Genomic DNA, 22,112 nt, shown 5'->3' with positions numbered 1-22,112 from the left:
GTAGTAAGAAATTTGTTTAAGAAAATAAAAGATCAAAATTCAATTTTTCACTAATAATGTATTTTAATTTGAAGTTAAGGGATAATTTGAAATGTGCTAATTTTCTAAATATAAATCATTTCATAATTTTTACTTTTTTTTACTGAATTATAAGTGTTTGTCTATTTTTTTTTTCATTTCCTAGAGTTGGTGAATGAACTGCGTTTTCGATCTAAATTATTTCGTTAGAAAACAGTTTTGATCGAGGATAGGGTAGAGATTGTATTGTGTCTCAGTCTCGATCTAACTATAACGTTGTCTCGAACACTAATAAACATTTAAATATATAATATCACCAATATATTTAATCATTCTTCATATTTTATAATAAAAAAAAATATTTATAATAATATAATTTTTTAATCTATTAATATATATATATATATAATATTAAAAAACCATTTATATATTTTTTTAAATATGGTAAAACGTTGCTCTGCAGGAATTTCCCGAAATCGAATAGACAAAAATAGTAGTAAAAAAAAAGTAAAATGGGACAGAAAGATAAAAGCATTTACCGCCTTATTGTCATCCCTAAGTAAGTCTCCCAGGTAAAATATAGGAACCGTGATTGAATTAATGGCTAAATCTAATCAAATAATAATAATTATGGCTAAATTGTTTTCCATTGCAAAGAATATAAAACAACAGCAATAAATAATCTCTATGAAGCAAATTGGTTGTGACAAGTTAAATCACCACACATAATTTTACATTTTAATGTCTAAAATGATGTTTAAGGTATTCATTGCTAGACAACAAGTTGAATGAATCCTCTTGAAAAATTTACTAGAAATAAATAATTTGGGGAATGTTAAGATTTCAATACTACATCAACGGGTTGCGGGTATGCCCAATTCAACATTGATCGGATTCGTGTCGGCTTCTTCCAACATGCTAATTGAACAGAATCCATAATAGGAGTGATACAGATCAGGAAAGTTCCTTGGGAATTTACTAAATCCACCATACTGATTATCATGCAGGTAAAAAACAAGTGATTTAAGAAAATAAGCAAAAAAATACTGTGAAAATAAGCATTCAACAAGGAAAAGAAAAATCAAATCACCTTAGACTGGCAAGTTAGTAAAAATTGTTGCAATGCTTTTTCATTTATGAATCTGTGGCTTCCTAGCATCCTTAGAACTCCTCCAATCCTGAGAAGAAACATTCCGTTTATCAAGTTCTTGATTAACTGTGGCTCTGATTCGAATTTCAGAACATATGGCAATGAAGTAAATACCAGAAGGCATAACATGTGTCACTAGGTTTGTTGAGCCGGCCTTGAAACCCACCATCATTTGCCTGTCTCTGCACCAGTAAAGATCAAAACAAGGATAAGTTATGTCAAAGATCAAAGATCCAAGTGTTAAATCTTTTAAACACTCTTACTATATTACCGAGTTAAGTCATTCATAGCTTACACAATGAAGCTAGATATTTTAGGTTAAATAATATAAGTGGTAAATCAGCATCAAGTGAACTTAGTTCAAATAAGTAGTTAATCATCTAGATTGTTAGGTCTCTGTATATTCAGTTATCAATAAACATTATTCAGTAGAAACGAACCTGCAGGCTCCAATCCAGAAGTAATTGCACATTTATGACACAAGAACTTGGATCCTTTAATAGTATGTCTTCTTTAATGAATCCCATCAAATGGAGAGATGCAACAGCACAGTATGTTGCCCCACCTGTGCCACTAAAACAAATACCCACCTTAAGCAAAAAAGATGATAAACGAAACTGACAGAGAACTCTTCTTCAACTCTAGGCAATAGCATTTTCATCAACAAAAGTCACAACAAGGTAGAGGGATCTATAACGAGATAATATTGTTGATATCTACGATGAGCCTATTTGAAAACTTGTATTTTGTAACAATCTCCCTCACAATCACATTGGAAAATCATCAAAGTAAAAAGTGATAGTATTTTTTTTTCTACATTTGTACGGACAGTGTGATTGACCACTTTTTATACTTGGATTTATTTTACCCTTACTATGTATATATATATATTGATTATTGGGTGGGAGATTAAGGAGTAAAAACAAGGTGGGTCTTTATGACATTTCACAATATCAAATTTTTTTACTTAGAAACGTTTGGAACACTACGCCAGAAGTTTTGGATAGTGATCCAAGAAAATTTCTAGATCAAGAGTTTATGCCAAATGTAGAACTTATTGTACTTTTAGAAAGTTGACAAAAGTTTAACCAACACAGACCAACCCAAAGACAAATCATTATCCAGAATGGTCATGGGACTCACCATGAGATTCTAATCCAGGGATAAGACCAAATCCACCATCATATGACTGCAAGGAACAGTAATTCTGTCAGTTTACAATGTAAATGAATCTGCTTAACAATAAAACAAATAAATAGATAGGCTACTTTCTAAAATGCATACATACACATGCTTCACATACCTGGCAATCCACAATGTAGTTCTTAGCTTTCTCTATATCCATACCACTCCAGTCTTCCAACATAGAGCATATAGAAGCTGAACATACAATATACACAGACTAAATACAAATAAAGAAAACAAAATTGTAAGCAAAGTGGAATAATATTGCTATAATTGTTTTTCTTACCGGCACAGTAAACAAACCTAAGATCCTTCTCAGCCCCAGTATGGATGGGCATAAAACTGCGGAGTAGATAAAAATGGAACGGTTGAGGGACGATCAAATTAAATATATACTTACTATAAACAAAAGATTAAAATCATAATTGCCTAGGCTTTTCCTTGATGACTAGCTCAGATTAAGAAACACTGTATCATTCTATCTATGTCTACACCTATCTTATGGCAAGCCAAGCAATACAACAAAGTTTATTCCGTGTTAACAATGCTGAAAGCTAATTATATAAAACAGAAAGGAAAGAAGAACATATAATTAGAAGATATAGTGACATTGAGGAGAATTGAAAAGATCAAAGAAGTCAGGGTATAAATCTTAGGCATGTGAACTTTAAAAGAAAATTAAGAAAAATGTCCTGGTGAAATTTCAGATATCGGTACAAAATACCTAAGAATGCTTTACAAAAAATAAATGCCTTTGCAATATATAATAACTTTATTGGTTATGATAACCAGAAAAAAGTATTACATTAATTAAGTGTGCTAAATATTGAATTGTTACAAAGATAATAGCTCAAAATTGACTAATTGAAGTTAATGAAACGATTATATTCTCTGTTAAGTAATAAAAATTGAAGCTTTAGGAAGTTACATAAAAACAATCCCAGTAAAAGTGTTATCTTCATCTTTCTGTTTGCCATGATAAAATCACAACCAAGATGGCCATTTTCCGTTTACTATGAATCTTTGACAGTGATGCTTTCATGAATAAAAATTTACTCAAAATAAACCTACAAACCCAAATCAAGAAAGATACCATCCATCAGGCTGTTGAAGGTTTTTCATTGATCTGATTATCGATTGACAATCAATACTTGACAAGTCATAATCGATGATCTTCAGTATGGCTATAGCACAATATGTACTCGCCAAATGACTGCAATTGAGACTTTCCACCTACATATGGAAGGAAGTAAGTGTATCAACAAATAACCCTGAAAGATATGTTACATCAATTCAAGCTAACCAACATACAGAATTCTCTGCCGATTGAAATTGAGAACTTCTAGAACCACTGAATCCATAGAATTGTCCTACAGAAACTCAAACATATAAAAAAACACAATACCACATTCATAAGCAACATAAAGAAATAACAAATACATACCATTTGTCAACTCCGCTTCATTTCTTGGATGATTTTGAAATGATAAAACCCAACTAGCTACACATTCCTTGTCAACCTAAATAACAAACATGGTTAGGTTTCTAGAATTCATGCTTGTTTGTTTCATTACCAGTGCTAAGCTACCAATTCATAAACATGGATAGTATCAATTATGTACACGGTTGAGGGATCCAAGCAAGCTGAGGCCGGAAATGGTGAAGTAGGCAAGAGTGAGACGATTGATCTCTTGATTCTCGTAAGGCGGCGGCAATATGTTGTACATCATCTGAAGGAACTCTATGTGAAGATCCCTGTCGAAATCTTGTACCGAATCTGAAGACGCCGGAGAAGTATGATTGATTTCCATGTCCAGATTCTAGATCAATTACTGCTTATGCAGGTTTACGTGAGAGAGAAGATCAAAAACCTGAACTAGATTTATGAAATTGATTCAGTCTCATGCTCTCTACTTATTTTATTTTTATTTTCATTAATTTCCACACAGATTAATTGATTTAGTGACTTATACTAAAATTAAAAAATATATATATGATTATGCAAAAGTCAATAATACATATAAATTTTTTATTTTATTTTAGAGTATTAAAATTCAAAATTATAACTAATAATATTAGAAGGTCTTAAATCCATTTATATGTCCTTTTTATTATTATAATTATTGTTATTTTATTTTTTTAATATAATTTATGTATAATTATATTATGAGATATATATTTATTTTTTTATTTTATAAAGAATGATGTGTCATTTCATATATAGATTAAAAATATAATATAACCAATTGTAATAAAATAAAATAAAAATTTATATCAAATTATCAGTTAAATAAATTCTTATACTCGATCATAATGAATAAAAGAACCAAAACAAAATGGTTTCACTTAGACTACCCACAGCAGGGTGTCAAATTTTTTCATTTAACACCCTGCCACGTCAGCTTAACACCTCTTTTAACACCCACTTTTTAACATGTCATACAGCAGCGTGTTATTCAAGGTATCAAAATTACTTTTTCACTTTCTCTCACTTCCACATCATTTAAACATATACATAATTTCATTTTTTTAAACCACAAACAATATTATTCATCACTTTATTCACCACAAACAATATTTTTTTTGGTGTCCAAATGACACAAACCAAGTCTCTATTTATAGATCGTGAAAAATAAAAAATATTGATATAATTTTTTTTTTTATTGATCAATTATTATTAAAATGTATTTTTAAAATAAGAAAACTAAAATCAAAAGTAGATATTATCCTGCCACATGGCAGCGTCTCATTGACCAAACAAAATTTGACACCCATATCAAATTTTGACACCCAAAATTTGATCCCATTTTTGCCCCTGCTGCCTCCCACCCTCCTCTTTTGACACCCAAATAACACCTCAATTGCTCCCCTGCTGCGGCTGGTCTTAGTCATAACCAAGGGATGTCACCTACTACTAAAAAAATCTAACATGACTTTACAGTGATTTCTAATTGTACATCTTAAAAATAAACTTTTTCCTTTATGGATTAATAAAAAAAATTAAATTTTCATACACTCCTTTATTGATAGGTCATGTCTTTTAAAAATAAATTCCTACATGTATCCTTACTCATATTACTTCGTAATTATTTTTTTGAAAACTAATAAAATCTACTTAATCGATCTAAGAATTAAACGATTAAAATCCAAACACTGATTTGACATTTTCTCATATAGACATCAACTATTTAGTTATAAATTTCATTGTATATATTTATCGAATTAACTATTTACATTATGTTCCAATATCATAAAACTTCGACACTAATTTCAATTCCGAGTTTCTCCCACAATGACTTCTTAAATCGCCAGTAGTTTGATAGTCAATATAGAATATAATATAGAATATAGATGTTTGTGAGGTCACTCCTTTATTATCACACCTCGATTTGAAATCGGCTCAATCCTCAAAACCGTTAGGTATCAACATTATGTTACTATACATCATTTGCTTGTTTCCAGGTCACCGCGGGCTTCACAACCCAAATGTGCAACCGTCGACATGACATTACGATGTTGTTACCCAACTTGTTATAGGTATGGTTTGGGTCGGGCCTTGTTGATAGGCCCGATGCGCTTAACTCATGGAATATCAGAAGTTGAACTAGGTGCGATTAGATTTGCTCATCGCGAGATTATAGTGATAAAAGGTCAAAGAGGACTAGTTCAACAACTATGGAAGTATTTATTTGCATGTGATATGGTCAGCATTAAAACCTTTGTTTATGTCAACATACAATAAGGAATTTATGTGATTGTTGTTTTTCTTTTTTTCAAAATCAATTTGAAAAGTCATATCATAATTAGTTCATTATTGAACAAATTGTCAATATGGTCAACACTAAGATACTACTATATAAAGAAGAGTAAAGAGTCCCTCAATATTTTAATTATTTTGATGCTAATATAACAAAAAAAAAAATAATCTAAAAGTTATTTAAATAGAGTCTCTACTAAAAGTTTCTAAGAGACTTGCATTATTCTAGTGGTAAAACACTTAATAGACTAGTGATCATGAGTTCGAATCTTGGTTTTAATAAATTATATATATTTTATTTATTTATTTGAGTAAAAAATGGATCTCACTTTGGACGAACATCAAATTCATCCTTACACCTTTAAAAGTTGACCAATTAGAGGCATTACGGTAAGAAAAACTAAAATTATGCCTTTTTAAACAAGTTAATTACATAGCTATACTCTATTTATATATTTATTTAATGATAGGTAAAATTTATGATTAAAAAATAAAATTAGGGTGCTTAAAACTGAATTTAAACGATTAAATTTATTAATATTATATTTAATTAAAAAATTTACACAATATTATTTTATTTATATTAATACCTAATAAGATATTAAAAATAAAATTTAAATAAATTATATATATTTTTTAATTTATTAGGTTCACTGAGTGATGCCCGAGTCTTTGGGTAATTACAGGTAAATTTGGATTGATGCGACTTATATGACATACCTACATATTTGGGTTACCATCTCAATTATTTTTTTAGTGAATTATCTGATTGGAGAGAAATAGTTGAATTTTCAATAATCGTAGTCGTCTGATGTATATAATTCACCATGATAATAGCATCATGGTGTTTTCTGAGATTAGTTTAGAAAAACTAGAATCCGTCGGAAAAATTAATCATTTAGCTCAATAATTTATTTAATATCGTTTTTTCTTATTTTTTCTTTTAATGTCACGCGGTTAGATTTAAACAATTTTATTTTTTAATTTTTAATATACCTAACATTCACCGAAAAAAAAAAAAATGGTTGAACTTGAAAGGCATAGACTAAAGTGATCACAAGTTTAGGGGCAAATTTAAGAATTCTTCTTCCTTTTTCTTTTCCTTGTAATAATAATATTAAAATGTTTGCGTCAAATGCACTGATCCGTAAAAACCAGAAGAAAAAAAAGGAGAGAAGAAAACAATTCGAGATAGAGAGGGAGGAGAGGGAACGTTCTATAGGCTATCTGGAACTACGATCCCGCATCTCTCACTGGACTTCGCCTCCCTTCCCAAGAACTTCATCTCGCTTTTCGAATTTCAAATTACACTGGCGATCATCACCGGAGCCAACCACTTCAACCGGCAATCAATCACATCTCAATTTCAGAATATCATCTCTCTAGAATCCTTTCATTTCCAGATACAGATCTGATCCTCAGACGTATTCCACGCCGGGGATGGCTTCTAATGAAGCCGGTTCCCGTCTCAACCAGGTTATCATTCCCGCCCTAGACAAGATTATTAAGAACGGTTCATGGAGAAAACACTCGAAACTCGTTCATGAATGTAAATCTGTGCTTGAACGGTTATCTTCACCAGACAAATCATCTCCATTGAGTACCCCTAGCTCACCGGATAATCATTCAGACCATGAAACATCATCTCTTCCCGGAGTTATTCACGATGGAGGTCCAGTGGAGTATTCTCTTGCCGAATCGGAGTTTGTTCTTAGTCCTATTATTAATGCTTGTTCCTCTGGAAATCTCAAGATCGCCGATCCAGCTCTTGATTGCGTGCAAAAGCTGATCGCTCATGGATATCTCCGCGGTGAAGTGGATACAACAGGAGGTCCTGAGGCAAAGCTGTTGTCGAAGCTGATTGAATCCGTGTGTAAATGTCACGAGTTAGGCGATGAGGCGATTGAATTGCTTGTGCTGAAGACTCTTCTCTCTGCTGTTACTTCGGTTTCACTGAGAATGCATGGGGATTGTTTGCTACTGGTGGTGAGGACTTGCTACGATGTTTATTTAGGGAGTAAGAATGTGGTGAATCAAACTACGGCTAAGGCATCGCTGATACAAATGCTTGTCATTGTTTTTCGACGAATGGAAGCGGATTCCTCTACGGTGCCAGTACAGCCAATTGTTGTTGCAGAGCTGATGGATCCTCCAGAGAAGGCTGATGCGGATGGATCGACAACAATGTTTGTACAGGGGTTTATCACTAAGATAATGCAGGATATTGATGGAGTTTTGAATCCATCTACGCCTGGAAAACCTAGGGCATGGGTACATGATGGTGCATTTGAAACAAGAGCAACTGTTGAGTCAACAAATCCGGCTGATTTGTTGGATTCCACTGATAAAGATATGTTGGATGCCAAGTACTGGGAAATTAGCATGTATAAGACGGCTTTGGAAGGGAGGAAGGGGGAATTGACGGATGGAGATATTGAAAGGGATGATGATATGGAGGTTCAGATTGGGAATAAGCTTAGAAGGGACGCATTTTTAGTATTCCGAGCACTTTGTAAACTGTCAATGAAGACACCACCAAAGGAGGCATTGGTTGATCCACAGCTAATGCGTGGAAAAATTGTAGCATTGGAGTTGCTTAAGATTTTGCTGGAAAATGCCGGGGCGATATTCAGGACTAGTGAGAGGTACTTTTATGTCAATATATATATTCATATACTATGAAAAGCTGTTGTGAATTTCTTTGTTATTCAGACCACATATCATGATTCTGTTCTCAATAATCTGTTAGGCCAATTTGTTAGGTGATCAAAGGGGTTCCTGAATCACAGAAGTTGTCAACAACCCTTAAGTATGATTTCACAGCTTGTACATGAACCCTGCAAGATTTTCTTTGTGGATGTTTATAAATTACTGTTACTGAAGTTGTTAATTGTATTGAGTGAAAATCTTTTTTGGGTACAATATTGAATTATTTCCTTGAGGAACTGAAAATTTTCTAGGGTTGGTTCCATTTGTTAGGCTGTCTGACTTTTTACTGAAACATATATCTCCTCTTTTCGTTACAATTTTACTACTATACTGTCATATCATAGTATTAGTAGGCTCTCCAAAATGTTTTTAGTGGGCTCATAAACCTGTATAATTTTCTGTTATTTGTGTGACTACATGCTATATGAATGACCAATCAATAACAATTTGTGGAAGGAATGGGAATTCCAATTTACTGTACTTCACTATCTTACATTACCTTTTCTAATGTTTGGAGCAGGTTTCTAGGTGCTATTAAACAATACTTGTGTTTGTCCTTGTTGAAGAACAGTGCTTCATCTCTGATGATTGTTTTCCAGCTTTCATGCTCCATTTTCTTGAGTCTGGTATCAAGATTTAGGGCTGGATTGAAGGCTGAGATTGGAGTATTCTTCCCTATGATTGTCCTTCGAGTTCTTGAAAATGTTGCTCAACCTAATTTTCAGCAGAAGATGATAGTCCTCCGATTTCTTGAGAAGCTGTGTGTTGATTCACAGATTTTGGTTGATATTTTCCTCAATTATGATTGTGATGTCAATTCATCTAATATATTTGAAAGGTATGTCCCTCTCTGATTATGGTTCAGTCTCTTTTGTATTGGGAAAACGTATAATCAGTTCTTGAACACTTCACTGTGGTAAATATATCCGAAATGTCTTAGTGAGGGTTTGTTTTTTTCCCTGTTGAGATTCATTGCATTTTTGTTTGAAAATTGTAATTTCAAACTTATCCTGTTTCACTCTCTCCTTTCTGCAGAATGGTTAATGGTCTCCTGAAGACTGCTCAAGGTGTTCCTCCAGGTACTTCCACTACATTGTTGCCTCCTCAAGAACAAACAATGAAGCTTGATGCTATGAAGTGCTTAGTTGCTATTTTGAAATCAATGGGAGACTGGCTGAACAAACAATTGAGGATCCCAGACCCTAATTCTGCAAGAAATTCTGAAGAAGTTGAAACAAGTCCAGAATCAAGAGCTGCCACCTTTGCCAATGGAAGTACAGAGGAGTCTGTTGAAGGATCAGATACACAGTCTGAATCTGCCAGTGAAGTTTCTGACGTGTCAACAATTGAGCAACGTCGGGCTTACAAGCTTGAACTTCAGGTAAATCTTAGCATTGGACTAGCAAAGCTGCCAAGCTGCTTGTCTTTTAAGTTTTCCAGCTGGTCCTGATTTAAAATTCTTGGCAGGAAGGTATATCTCTTTTCAATAGGAAGCCTAGAAAAGGTATTGAGTTCCTGATAAGTGCAAATAAAGTGGGAGGTTCTGCAGAAGAAATTGCTTCTTTCCTTAAAGATGCAACTGGGTTAAACAAGACTTTGATTGGTGACTATTTAGGAGAAAGAGAAGAACTATCACTAAAAGTAATGCATGCATACGTGGACTCTTTTGATTTCCAAGGGATGGATTTTGACGAGGCAATTAGGACTTTCCTACAGGGATTTAGGTTGCCTGGTGAGGCACAAAAGATTGACCGCATCATGGAAAAGTTTGCTGAACGTTACTGCAAATGTAATCCAAAAGATTTCACTAGTGCAGACACGGCATACGTACTTGCTTACTCTGTGATAATGCTCAATACTGATGCTCACAACCCTATGGTAAAAATAAAGGTATGTCTACTATAATATCATGTGTAAGAACTCGTCTCCCCCTTTCCCTTCTCACATTGTCATTAAAACCTGCAGATGTCGGCTGAAGACTTTATACGGAATAACCGAGGCATAGACGACGGTAAAGATCTACCTGAGGAGTATCTGCGATCATTGTTTGACCGAATATCCAGAAATGAGATTAAAATGAAGGACACTGAGTTAGCTCCTCAACAGATACAATCTATAAACCCGAACAGAATCCTTGGTTTGGATAGTATATTGAATATTGTGGTCCGTAAACGGGGGGTAGATAAAGATATGGAGACAAGTGATGATCTCGTGAGGCACATGCAAGAACAATTTAAAGAAAAGGCTCGGAAAACTGAGTAAGTCAAATGAGTTTTTTTTACCAAACAAATTTTTTAATTGTATTTTGTTTTATTGGATTTTTGAGGACCTTGTCATTCAGCCAACTTATTTTCACGAATTGTTGGGTTAAAATGATCTTACTACTTTTAGAATGATCTTGTATGTCTACAAAAATGAATCACCAGTTTTCTGTCAATATTTGTTCTATATGATCCTGGTAACAGGCTAACAGCTAAAGTCTTCTGAATTTTAACTGTTTTGTCAAGAAAAGGTGTGAATCCTATTCCAAAATTTTATTCGTATGAAGGATGTACATAGTTCTTTCTAATTTTTGTTATGCAAGAGGATGTTAAAGAGCAATATTTGTGCTATGTAACCATCTGTTGGTTTCAGATGTTTGCAGGTTAAAAAATTGATGTGATTCTCCTCTGGCTTATTATTCTATTTTGAGTTGCTTGTCCATTTTTTGCCAGTTCAGACAACTTATGTTTCAGTGCTTGTATTTTGTTCCTAGGCCTCTTGAGCTAGATTTAGGATCAGTTTTAAAAGAGGTATTTTGTCAGAAGTTATGCCATGTCCATCATCTTCTTCAGCTTGTTCTACATTGTGGTCAGCTTATTTAAACAAACTGTTAACTGATTTGATTGTTTTGCTTCAAATGTTTTTCATTTCCATGGCCTTGTGCTACGAGTTTTGATCCACTTGTATATTCATTGGTCCTTCTAAGGCTTGATTAAAGGTCAACTATGCTGTTATATCATGTCTGGTCTATTAAGCTATTGATACTGGTTCATGTTTTATTGCATGTTTCAAGTCTGGTTTAGTTCTTTATACCTGGTTCAGGTGCTTTGATTCTGTTCTGTCCCAGTCTTTTCCTCCCTCTCTTGATTCTACTGTTTAATTATTTATTACACTATTCAGTGAGTTGTTCACCCTTATAACTGGTCTTGTCCTAGGGTAATCCCTTATCTTATGATTGGTAATTGAGCAGTTTGGTTTTAATTGTGTGATTCTGAATCACTTACAAACAAGACTGGAGCCTACTCTTGTCTTTCTTATTAAGCTTGATACAGACAATAAATGTGAGATAGAGAGAGTTTAAGGCATTGAAGGGCCAAACAAGGACAAGTAGCCGGAGGATTAAATTAGAATGGAATAATTGATTTGTATAGATAATTATATTAATATATATTTTGTTAATAGATTTAGGCAATTTAATTTAGTATTAGAGTTCCATAGCTTTATACTAGTTGTTAGTATATATAGACTTAGAGTATCAATATTTAAAATCCAATTATCAGATTATCTAGAAGCTCTATTGTTTCTCATCTGAGTTTCTCAATAGTCTTATCCCTATTGCTCCTTAGTCTCATCCCAGATTTCTCTTTGTCAGATTTTCTTTTCTGGTTGTGTTTGGTTTCCTTTATTTTTGCTAATCTATAAAAGACAATTTTTGAATATTGATAATGGGTTGTTACTTTCCATTTACTTTCTAAAGGGATTCTTCACTTCTCATCCTCCTTTTCTTCTAGCCCAATTCAGTACTGTATCAGTATTGCCTTTAGGATGGAGTCTAGGTTAAAGGATGTTTGGATCCTTCACATTTAGGGGTGGTGTTATATCATATTAAGGTTTGTCTCTCATTGTAATCGACTAGTTTATTACTATAAGTTGGTTTAAAATAGGTTTATTACTACAAGTTTGCTCTTCTTTATTTAATATTCATTTGTCTTTGGAATTTGTAGGTCAGTATATTATGCAGCATCTGATGTTGTTATCCTTAAATTCATGATTGAGGTTTGTTGGGCTCCAATGTTGGCTGCCTTCAGTGTTCCTCTTGATCAGAGTGATGATGAAATAGTGATAGCTTACTGTCTGGAAGGGTTTCGCTATGCAATCCATGTTACTGCAGTCATGTCCATGAAGACTCATAGAGATGCTTTTGTCACTTCATTGGCAAAGTTCACTTCTCTTCACTCTCCGGCAGATATCAAACAGAAAAATATAGATGCTATTAAGGTTTGTATTTCTTTGTTTATCCCTCTCTATCAGATGAAAATTTAACATGTCCTTACCAATTAGTTATTAGCTCACATACTATGATTTAGGCTCATCCTTTTGCCTTTTTGTTATGTAAAAGCACCATGGTTACTCATTGCATCTGATTTCATTACATCTGCAAGCACATAAGCTAGGTTATTTGTCTCATTTCCATGAATCATCTTCAAGATATTTAGGCTCATCCTTGTTATTTTTATCATCTTCACAAAGATAGAATGGTGCCACTAGAAACGCTTTGCATGAGTCAATCTACCATGTTAAGCTGTCAAATGAACAAACAACATTTATCCCTTTTTCGAACAGAGAAATTGTAGAGGTAATATAAGACCTTGTTGGGAGAGAGAAAGAGAGACCATAGGTGTCTGGATACTGTTGCTCTGGCAAACAATTTTTTTTATATATTTATTTTAGACCATGTTTCTATTTTTCCTTTGAGGAGGCTAGCACAACATCCCACCACTATGACCCCCACTTTAATCAAGATGTTGTAAGTGGGAATCGAACCTAAGACCTTTGCCTCTTAGTTCAAGGCTCTTATGGCTTGAGCAACCTTGGGTGGGTAGTTTGATTTTTTCTAGTGTATTATTTTGTTCATTGGGGGAGAAGATGAATCTAACATTTATGGATTGATAATTTTTTTTTGGCAAAAGCTTATATGTGAAGACTATCAACAGTTCCTTGCAAGAAAAAGGAGGAAAAATATCTGACAATGAAATAAACAGGAATTATGGTTTGCTAACCAAAATAGAGGAGGGGAATGCAGTTCTTAGCTTGGGGATGTAAATCTTTATATTGACTTCTATACGCAAACTCTACTGTTTTTTTGGGAGGGGCAAACTAATATATAAAATGAACAGCAATAGACGAGTTATAGAAATCTATTTCATTTTGCTAGCTATTATTGTCTCTGCAATCCCAATTAGAGGGAATCTTGCCTGTAACATTGTCTTTTCATTTAAATATTGACGTCCTATTGTAAAAGGATCTCATGTTGCTCACCACGTCACCCAAATCGTATGAATAATTTGTGAGGTTAAACTAGGTCTTTGACTTGACTTTCTTCTTTCAACAGGCAATAGTTATCATAGCAGATGAAGAGGGGAACTATTTACAGGAAGCGTGGGAGCATATTCTGACATGTGTTTCACGTTTTGAGCATTTGCATCTATTGGGAGAAGGTGCCCCCCCAGATGCTACGTTCTTTGCAGTTCATCAGAATGAGTTTGATAAATCAACACAAGCCAAATCCAATATTCTTCCAGTCTTAAAGAACAAAGGACCAGCTGGGAAGATTCAATATGCAGCTGCTGCAGTTAGAAGGGGCTCATATGATAGTGCTGGTATTGGGGGCAATGCTTCAGCTGGAATTACTACAGAGCAGATGAGTAATTTGGTTTCTAACTTAAATATGTTGGAACAAGTTGGTGAATTGAGTCGCATATTCACCAGGAGTCAAAAGTTGAACAGTGAGGCAATAGTTGATTTCGTCAAAGCTCTTTGCAAGGTTTCCATGGAAGAATTGCGTTCTGTATCAGATCCCCGAGTTTTCAGCCTTACAAAAATAGTAGAGATTGCGTATGTTTCAAAAATTTTGCTTTAGTGGGCAATATTAACGTCATTTCATTTCCTAGTTTGTGATCCCATTTGTTTTTTCCATCTTAATTCTTCATTTAAACAGGCATTACAACATGAATCGAATAAGGCTCGTTTGGTCAAGAATCTGGCAGGTTCTCTCACACTTTTTTGTAACAGTTGGATGCTCTGAGAACCTTTCAATTGCAATATTTGCAATGGACTCATTACGCCAGCTATCCATGAAATTCTTGGAGAGAGAAGAGCTGGCCTACTATAATTTCCAGAATGAGTTCATGAAGCCTTTCGTGATTATCATGCGAAAGAGTGGTGCTGTTGAGATCCGAGAATTGATAGTAAGATGTGTTTCTCAGATGGTCCTCTCAAGGGTTAATAATGTCAAGTCAGGATGGAAAAGCATGTTCATGGTAACTCTCTAAAGAATTCTGTTACCTTGAAAGTACACGAGCCATTTCTGTATGATATCAACATTATGAAATTAAAACTTATAGATTGTTTAATTGATTTCAGGTGTTCACTACAGCAGCATATGATGATAGAAAGAACATTGTGTTGTTGGCTTTTGAAATTATCGAGAAGATCGTGAGGGACTATTTTCCTTATATCACCGAAACCGAAACTACTACTTTTACTGACTGTGTGAATTGCTTGGTCGCATTCACTAATAACAGATTCAATAAAGATATTAGCTTAAACGCTATTGCTTTTCTCCGATTCTGTGCTGCAAAACTTGCTGAAGGAGATCTTGGCTTATCTTCGAGGAACAAGGAGAAGGAATCTTCTGGAAGAATTTCTCCATCTTCACCTCATACTGGAAAAGACAGAAAGCAGGAGAATGGTGAACTGTCAGTAAAGGAAAATCATCTCTATTTCTGGTTTCCATTGTTGGCTGGTGAGAACAACATACACTTTTTTTTTTCATTTTTTTTTTCAAGTTTTGATTATATAATTAATATTTTCTATTTATATCTTGCTTCCAAACAGGGTTGTCCGAACTTAGCTTTGATCCAAGACCTGAAATCAGAAAAAGTGCTTTACAAGCGCTTTTTGATACATTACGCAACCATGGTCATCTTTTCTCTCTACCTTTATGGGAAAGGGTGTTCGATTCAGTCTTATTCCCTATATTTGATTACGTCCGTCATGCCATTGATCCTTCTGGTGGGAACTCACCAGACCATGAGATCCATGAAGATACTGGTGAGCTTGACCAAGATGCATGGCTTTATGAGACTTGTACATTGGCCCTCCAATTGGTAGTAGATCTTTTCGTTAAGTTTTATGACACAGTCAATCCACTCTTAAAGAAAGTACTCATGCTACTAGTGAGCTTCATCAAGCGTCCCCACCAAAGCCTTGCTGGTATTGGAATTGCTGCATTTGTCCGTTTGATGAGTAATTCAGGTGAACTTTTCTCTGAAGAGAAGTGGCTGGAAGTGGTTATGTCCCTAAAAGAAGCAGCTAAAGCAACACTGCCCGATTTCTCCTTCCTTTTGGATGGAGATAGTAAGATCCAGAGAAATGAAGAACAACTGGACAGAGAGACTAATGAAGAAGAAGCCTCTGGTCCCGAGATTGTCGATGACAATTCTGAGAATTCCTCGGGCAGATATGGGTTCCATGCTGCCCTATCTGACGCCAAGTGCAGAGCTGCTGTCCAACTTTTATTGATACAGGTAAAAAAGTTCATTTGATTTCTTTTTGCATATTCTCTGAACGTCTAAAAACGTTTTTATGAAGCAGAGCTGGTGCTTGTTTTGATGTGAGGTTATTTGAAATAATCTTAGCTTTTTTGGGGAAAAATAAACATTGTTTGAAACCCTTTGTATTTAATATTTAAAATGCTATACAAAATAAACGGGTATTTTGGTTAGTGATTTGAATGATGATGTGATTCATCAAACAATGCCTTAAGGTTACTTGGGTAAAATGACTAAAATGTTAATTAATAAAAGAAGAGTAATTTGGGCCTCTTCTGATGTGGGTTTTCAAATAACTCGCTATCTAGTGATCAATCTACTCATCATTCAAATTATGAATAAAAATACCAAAATACCTTTAGCTAATTTTCAAAAATAAAACTATTTTTTCATTATATAATTAATCTATTGATGTTTTCTTATCTAAATAACCACTTGGTTATTAAAATAACCCTAAAACAACAAGGCCCTAGATATTTTCAAATAATCCTGCTTTTGCATTTGTAGTGACTAAATTATGTTAATAATCACTTGTTGAACTTCATTGGATTTGTAGGCTGTAATGGAGATCTACAACATGTTCAGACATCATCTTTCAGTTAAGAGTACTGTAATCCTATTTGAAGCTGTGCGAGCTGTGGCCTTTCACGCTCACAAAGTGAACAACGACTCCGCGTTAAGATCAAAGCTACAACTGCTAGGACCGGTCACTCAAATGCAAGACCCACCTTTGCTTCGCCTGGAAAATGAGTCTTATCATATTTGCCTGACGTTGCTTCAGAATCTTACGAATGACAGGCCACCAAATTACGATAAAGTTGAAGTGGAGTCTTACCTTGTGGATCTCTGTCAAGAAGTATTGCAATTCTACATAGAAGTCTCGTCGCGATCGGGGCTTCTGGAAGAAGAATCTTTGGGTAAACAAGTTCAGCATCACTGGTCAATTCCTTTAGGGTCGAATAAGAGGAGAGAATTAGCTGCTCGCGGTCCGCTTCTGGTTGCGACTCTTCAGACGATATCTGGATTGGAGGATTCGTCGTTCGAGAAACATCTAGCTCTGTTTTTCCCTCTTCTGTCGAGCTTGATACGGTGCGAACATGGGTCGAGCGAAGTTCAGGTAGCAATTAGTGAGATGCTCAGCTCGTCTGTGGGTCCTGTTTTGCTCCGATCGTGTTAAGAGACAACAATCAATCAATCGATCGACATTCTTACATGTATGTATGATAATCCAATTTTTTCAGGTATCTTTCTTCTTCTTGTCTTCTTCTTCATCTTCATGAGCATCATGCATGCATGCATACATCTTCTGTTATGTTCTTGTAATTGTTTGTTTTGTTTTGTTTTTGTAGCATTCTAATATATGATTATTATTAGTCTGGTAGTAAGCTTTGACTAACTGTCTTTGTTTGTTTGTTGTGATTCTTGTTTCATTTAATAGTGTAGAGAATTTAGTTTCCTTTATTAATGGATAATGATGGTAAGTAATACTTCCTCTTTACAAAAACCAAAGAAAGGAATTCTTAGTTTTTCGAATGTTTTCATTTCCTTCAAGTAGTATTATTAATAAAAATGTTGGGTCGTTTTCTTCCTTTTTATTCTTTTATCAAGCAATCATTTTATGATATCGGCATCAAACTCCTAGTTTTTTCTAATTTTTTTCTACCAAACCTTTGAGAAAGAAAGTGGTTAATTAAAACTCTTGTTTGAAATATTCCACCACTAAAATATATTTATTACAAATAATAATTCAGAGTCATATTGATTTGGTATTAGTGTATATAATATTAATTGTAACCATTTCAACATGATTTTGATGTTTCAATAAAATAAATTGCTTATTCAAATTTGATATCAACAACACAACAGTTTTACAAATTTGAAAACTCACTAATTCTAGAAATAAATATAAATTTTAAGATTTTAAATATAAATAATATTAATTGATAATGAAATATAAAATAAGTTTTTATTTTATTTGAAAAATATAAATAATAGTAATTTAGATTTCATCCCTGTTCATATTCTTAATATTTTTTATGAAATAAAATATTCATTATTTTCTTTAAAAATAAAAAACACTGTATACATATCTGGTTTTGAGGATGGAACGGTTTCCCAAAATAACCTAGTTTGGCGTTCACTTTCCCAAACTAACCTAGTTTGTTCATTCATTCCCAAACTAACCTAGTTTACTATTCAAACTCAGTTTTATTTATTTATTTATTTATTTTACATTTAAAATTTATTATATATAAAGTTTATATTTTGATATATATTTTAAATTATTATTTATATAAACTAAATTATTTATATTTTGATATATATTTTAAATTATTATTTTTATAAATTAGATTATTTATATTTTGATATATAATTTAAATATAATTATTTTTTATAAATTTGATTATTTATATTTTAATATATATATATATATATATATTTACATTTCAATTATTATTTATATAGTGTAATAAATATTAAATAATTCTAATAAATAATTATTAGATACTAATAAATTTAAAATATTTTAACCCTAACAATATAATAATTAAATATTTGCATTTTTAAATTTATCAATTATTTATTAAATATAATAAAAATATTACCATATTTATAGGGTTAAAATATTAATTAAAAATGTTATTATATTTAATAAATAATTGATAAATTTAAAAACGTTTTTATGAATATATAATTATTATATTATTATAGTTAAAATATTTTAAATTTATTAGTATTTATCAATTATTTATTAGAAATGTTTAAGGGAATATTTATTATATATATAAATAATAATTAAAATATAAATATATATATATATATTAAAATATAAATAATCAAATTTATAAAAAAAATAATCAAATTTAAATTATATATATCAAAATATAAATAATTGAATTTATAAAAATAATAATTTAAAATATATCTTAAAATATAAATAATTTAGTTTTATATATAATGAATTTTAAATGTAAAAAGAATAAATAAATTAAAAAAATTGAGTTTGAATAGTAAACTAGGTTAGTTTGGGAATGAATGAACAAACTAGATTAGTTTGGGAAAGTGAACGCCAAACAAAGTTAGTTTGGGAAACTATCCTTTGAGGATGATACAAATTCCGCAGACAATTATCAGGATTTGGGATGACGCCAATCATTCCAGGCAAATTCATATAATCTATATTTTAAGAAATAAAAATATCATTTATTTATTTATAAATAATTATTTCTACAGTTTTAGAGCAACCCATAGAATTAGTTGTTCCTTATCTATAAATAAGATCTCTGTGGGCTGAGGATTGAGACGACGTCAGCTGTAATATAACAAAGCCATATCCAAACAGAGTCACGTCTCTTCTCATACGTAAAATTAAGAATTTACTTTCTTTTATATATATAAATATAATTTAATTTTGTAAAATTCCAACTTGGAAATTTTAAATGATTTGAACCGTTAATTTCTTATTTCTCCATCATTATATTTGTCTCTTCTTCTTCCTCGCGACATCCGCTCTCTTTCTTTCTCTCTCACACACACAAACACACAGTCACACACGAACAGCATGTCAGATGGTGGTAGGACTCCGAGCATAGGCAGCTCACTGCATAGGTTATCTAAGAAGATTCTAAACCAACTGTTTCACTCTCACAACAAAGAAGAAGCGAATATCATCAAGCAGCGGAAGAAGAAAAGGAAATCGAGAAACCGTTTCTTCGATTCTTCTTCTAGATCTCCTTTCTCCTCCATGGAAATCTCCCATCAACTTAAACAAGTTTTCAAATTCTTCGACGCAAACGGAGACGGCAAAATCTCACCAGCCGAACTCCTTGAAGCTGTGTTGAACATCATCGGAGAGCAGAAATCAACAGCCGAAGAAGATGCAATTGGAATATTCAAACAAGTGGATCGAAACGGAGACGGATCTATCGATTTGGACGAGTTCATGAGTGCGGTGGTGGTGGTGGCGAAATCTAATAATGAGGAAGAGGAGGAAATCCTTGTGGATGCGTTTCTGGTGTTCGATGAAGACGAAGACGGTTATATATCGGCAGGTGAACTTAGGAAGGTATTGGAGAGGCTAGGGTTTGAGGAATGCGGGATGAAGGAATGTAAGAAGATGATACGAAGTGTTGATAAAGATGGAGATGGATTCGTTGATTTCCATGAATTCAAATCCATGATGATGATCATGTCTACTTCTTCTTCTGTTTGATTGATTCATTGAATTGAGCCAACTCTTCTTCTTCTTCATCACCATCTTCTTCTTTCTTCCATAGATGTCTGATAGTTACAGTTACAGGTTCAGATTGAGAATGAGTATTTTCATGACTGTAAATATTTTTGTGAGGAATTATTTGTTTTTTAATGTTAAATAATTTTATGTGATTTATTTATTTTTTTATTTGAAGCTTTGTAAATTAAGATTGTGATTTCAATAAATAAATAAATAAATGATCTAAATTTGATTATTACTGGAAAATAAAATTGACAAATGGATTTTTGAAACAAAATATTATAAATTTATAAGAGGAGAATGACAACGGAAAAGGAAATCCCATTGTGATTGGATGAGAATGATACTGGTTACCTTATTTTTCCAAATCATTTTATTTAATATTTGTAAATATATTATTTGATCAAAATATATTTTATAAATGAAATAAAATAAAACGTAAATTGATGCTCATTATTTTTATAAATAATTCATTTGACTAATTAAAGGGTTTAAATATGGTTTAAAAAAAATTAATTAGTTAAAATTGAATAGTTAAATTAGTTATATTAATATTTTATTTAATTATAAATAATACATAAATAATAAATTTTCAAATAGTAAAAGTTAAATAAATCTCAATTTAGTAAATATAACCCTTTTATCTTCGTGAAACAAAACCTAAAACAATCAGTCGTGAGGCTTTCGGTTTATTTAATTCAATACTCATCCATTTCTATCAAAATGTCAAGGTACTTACATAATTATATTTTATATGTTTAAATAACTTACTCTGTTTGTCTGTCTCTGTCTAGTATTTTATAATTTTACATTATCCCTCGTTACGCGCTGTCTAAATTGACCTCTACAAAATATATATCTATATATATATATATATATATCCTACATTAATACAGTAAATAAACTCTAATTTAAAAACATAATAATAAATGGATGAAATCAAAACAATAGTCTATCACTCATATAATATGACTTGTTGCACTTTGCTCGATTCAATATTTTATTTATTTTTAACTCATATTTTTTTAATTTGAATAATACTTTCAATTGTTGTTGAGTGGTTAGATGTTCATACCTAATTAAGAGACACTATTATTATTATCGATTTATCATTATTGAATATGAAATTATTTTTTATATTTTAAACTGACCTTTGATAAAAAGATAGTCTAACGATTAGTATGACTTTTCATTTATTTCGACCATATTTAGGATATGGTCTTACACTTTCATTCATTCGATTTCAATTTATAAATTTTTCATACAATTTAACATCTAATTTTATAAATATTAATTTATTATTTACTAATTTTTTTTTATATATGTAACTTCAATTTAATTTAATAAAAAATAATTCTTAATCAAAATAATAAATTAATTTAAGCTGAAAATGTTACTCATTATTAATAGCAATAATATTTCATTTTGCTTTTTTTTCCTTAGTCATAACTTGAAAAGGTCATA

At 32.3% G+C, this 22,112-nt stretch overlaps 3 protein-coding genes across 3 annotated transcripts; 2 read left to right on the top strand and 1 right to left on the bottom strand.

Annotated features, from left to right (window-relative positions):
- Positions 1-648: 648 nt before the first annotated feature.
- LOC124938154 (geranylgeranyl transferase type-1 subunit beta-like) lies at positions 649-4,245 on the bottom strand. The gene is made up of 11 exons (XM_047478534.1): positions 3,976-4,245; positions 3,798-3,873; positions 3,665-3,723; positions 3,447-3,586; positions 2,640-2,695; positions 2,472-2,548; positions 2,312-2,357; positions 1,609-1,733; positions 1,283-1,350; positions 1,109-1,196; positions 649-1,010 (listed from the first exon to the last, which is right to left on the bottom strand). The coding sequence occupies exons 1-11, from the start codon at positions 4,162-4,164 to the stop codon at positions 873-875; spliced, it is 1,062 nt and encodes a 353-aa protein (XP_047334490.1). The 5' UTR covers positions 4,165-4,245; the 3' UTR covers positions 649-872.
- Positions 4,246-7,247: 3,002 nt separating this feature from the next.
- Positions 7,248-17,812, top strand: LOC124938151 (brefeldin A-inhibited guanine nucleotide-exchange protein 2-like). Its single transcript, XM_047478532.1, has 11 exons — positions 7,248-8,755; positions 9,340-9,657; positions 9,855-10,200; positions 10,287-10,709; positions 10,785-11,077; positions 12,806-13,079; positions 14,194-14,696; positions 14,800-15,121; positions 15,225-15,606; positions 15,699-16,390; positions 16,971-17,812. Exons 1-11 carry the CDS (start codon positions 7,551-7,553, stop codon positions 17,589-17,591), a joined length of 5,379 nt encoding a protein of 1,792 aa, XP_047334488.1. The 5' UTR covers positions 7,248-7,550; the 3' UTR covers positions 17,592-17,812.
- A 2,079-nt stretch (positions 17,813-19,891) lies between these two features.
- Positions 19,892-20,798, top strand: LOC124940250 (probable calcium-binding protein CML23). Its single transcript, XM_047480747.1, has one exon. The coding sequence runs from the start codon at positions 19,977-19,979 to the stop codon at positions 20,625-20,627; it is 651 nt and encodes a 216-aa protein (XP_047336703.1). The 5' UTR covers positions 19,892-19,976; the 3' UTR covers positions 20,628-20,798.
- The last annotated feature ends 1,314 nt before the right edge of the window (positions 20,799-22,112 follow it).

Source organism: Impatiens glandulifera, chromosome 5 (assembly GCF_907164915.1).
Source record: "Impatiens glandulifera chromosome 5, dImpGla2.1, whole genome shotgun sequence".
NCBI lineage: Eukaryota > Viridiplantae > Streptophyta > Magnoliopsida > Ericales > Balsaminaceae > Impatiens > Impatiens glandulifera.
This window is presented reverse-complemented; position numbering and strand designations above follow the sequence as displayed.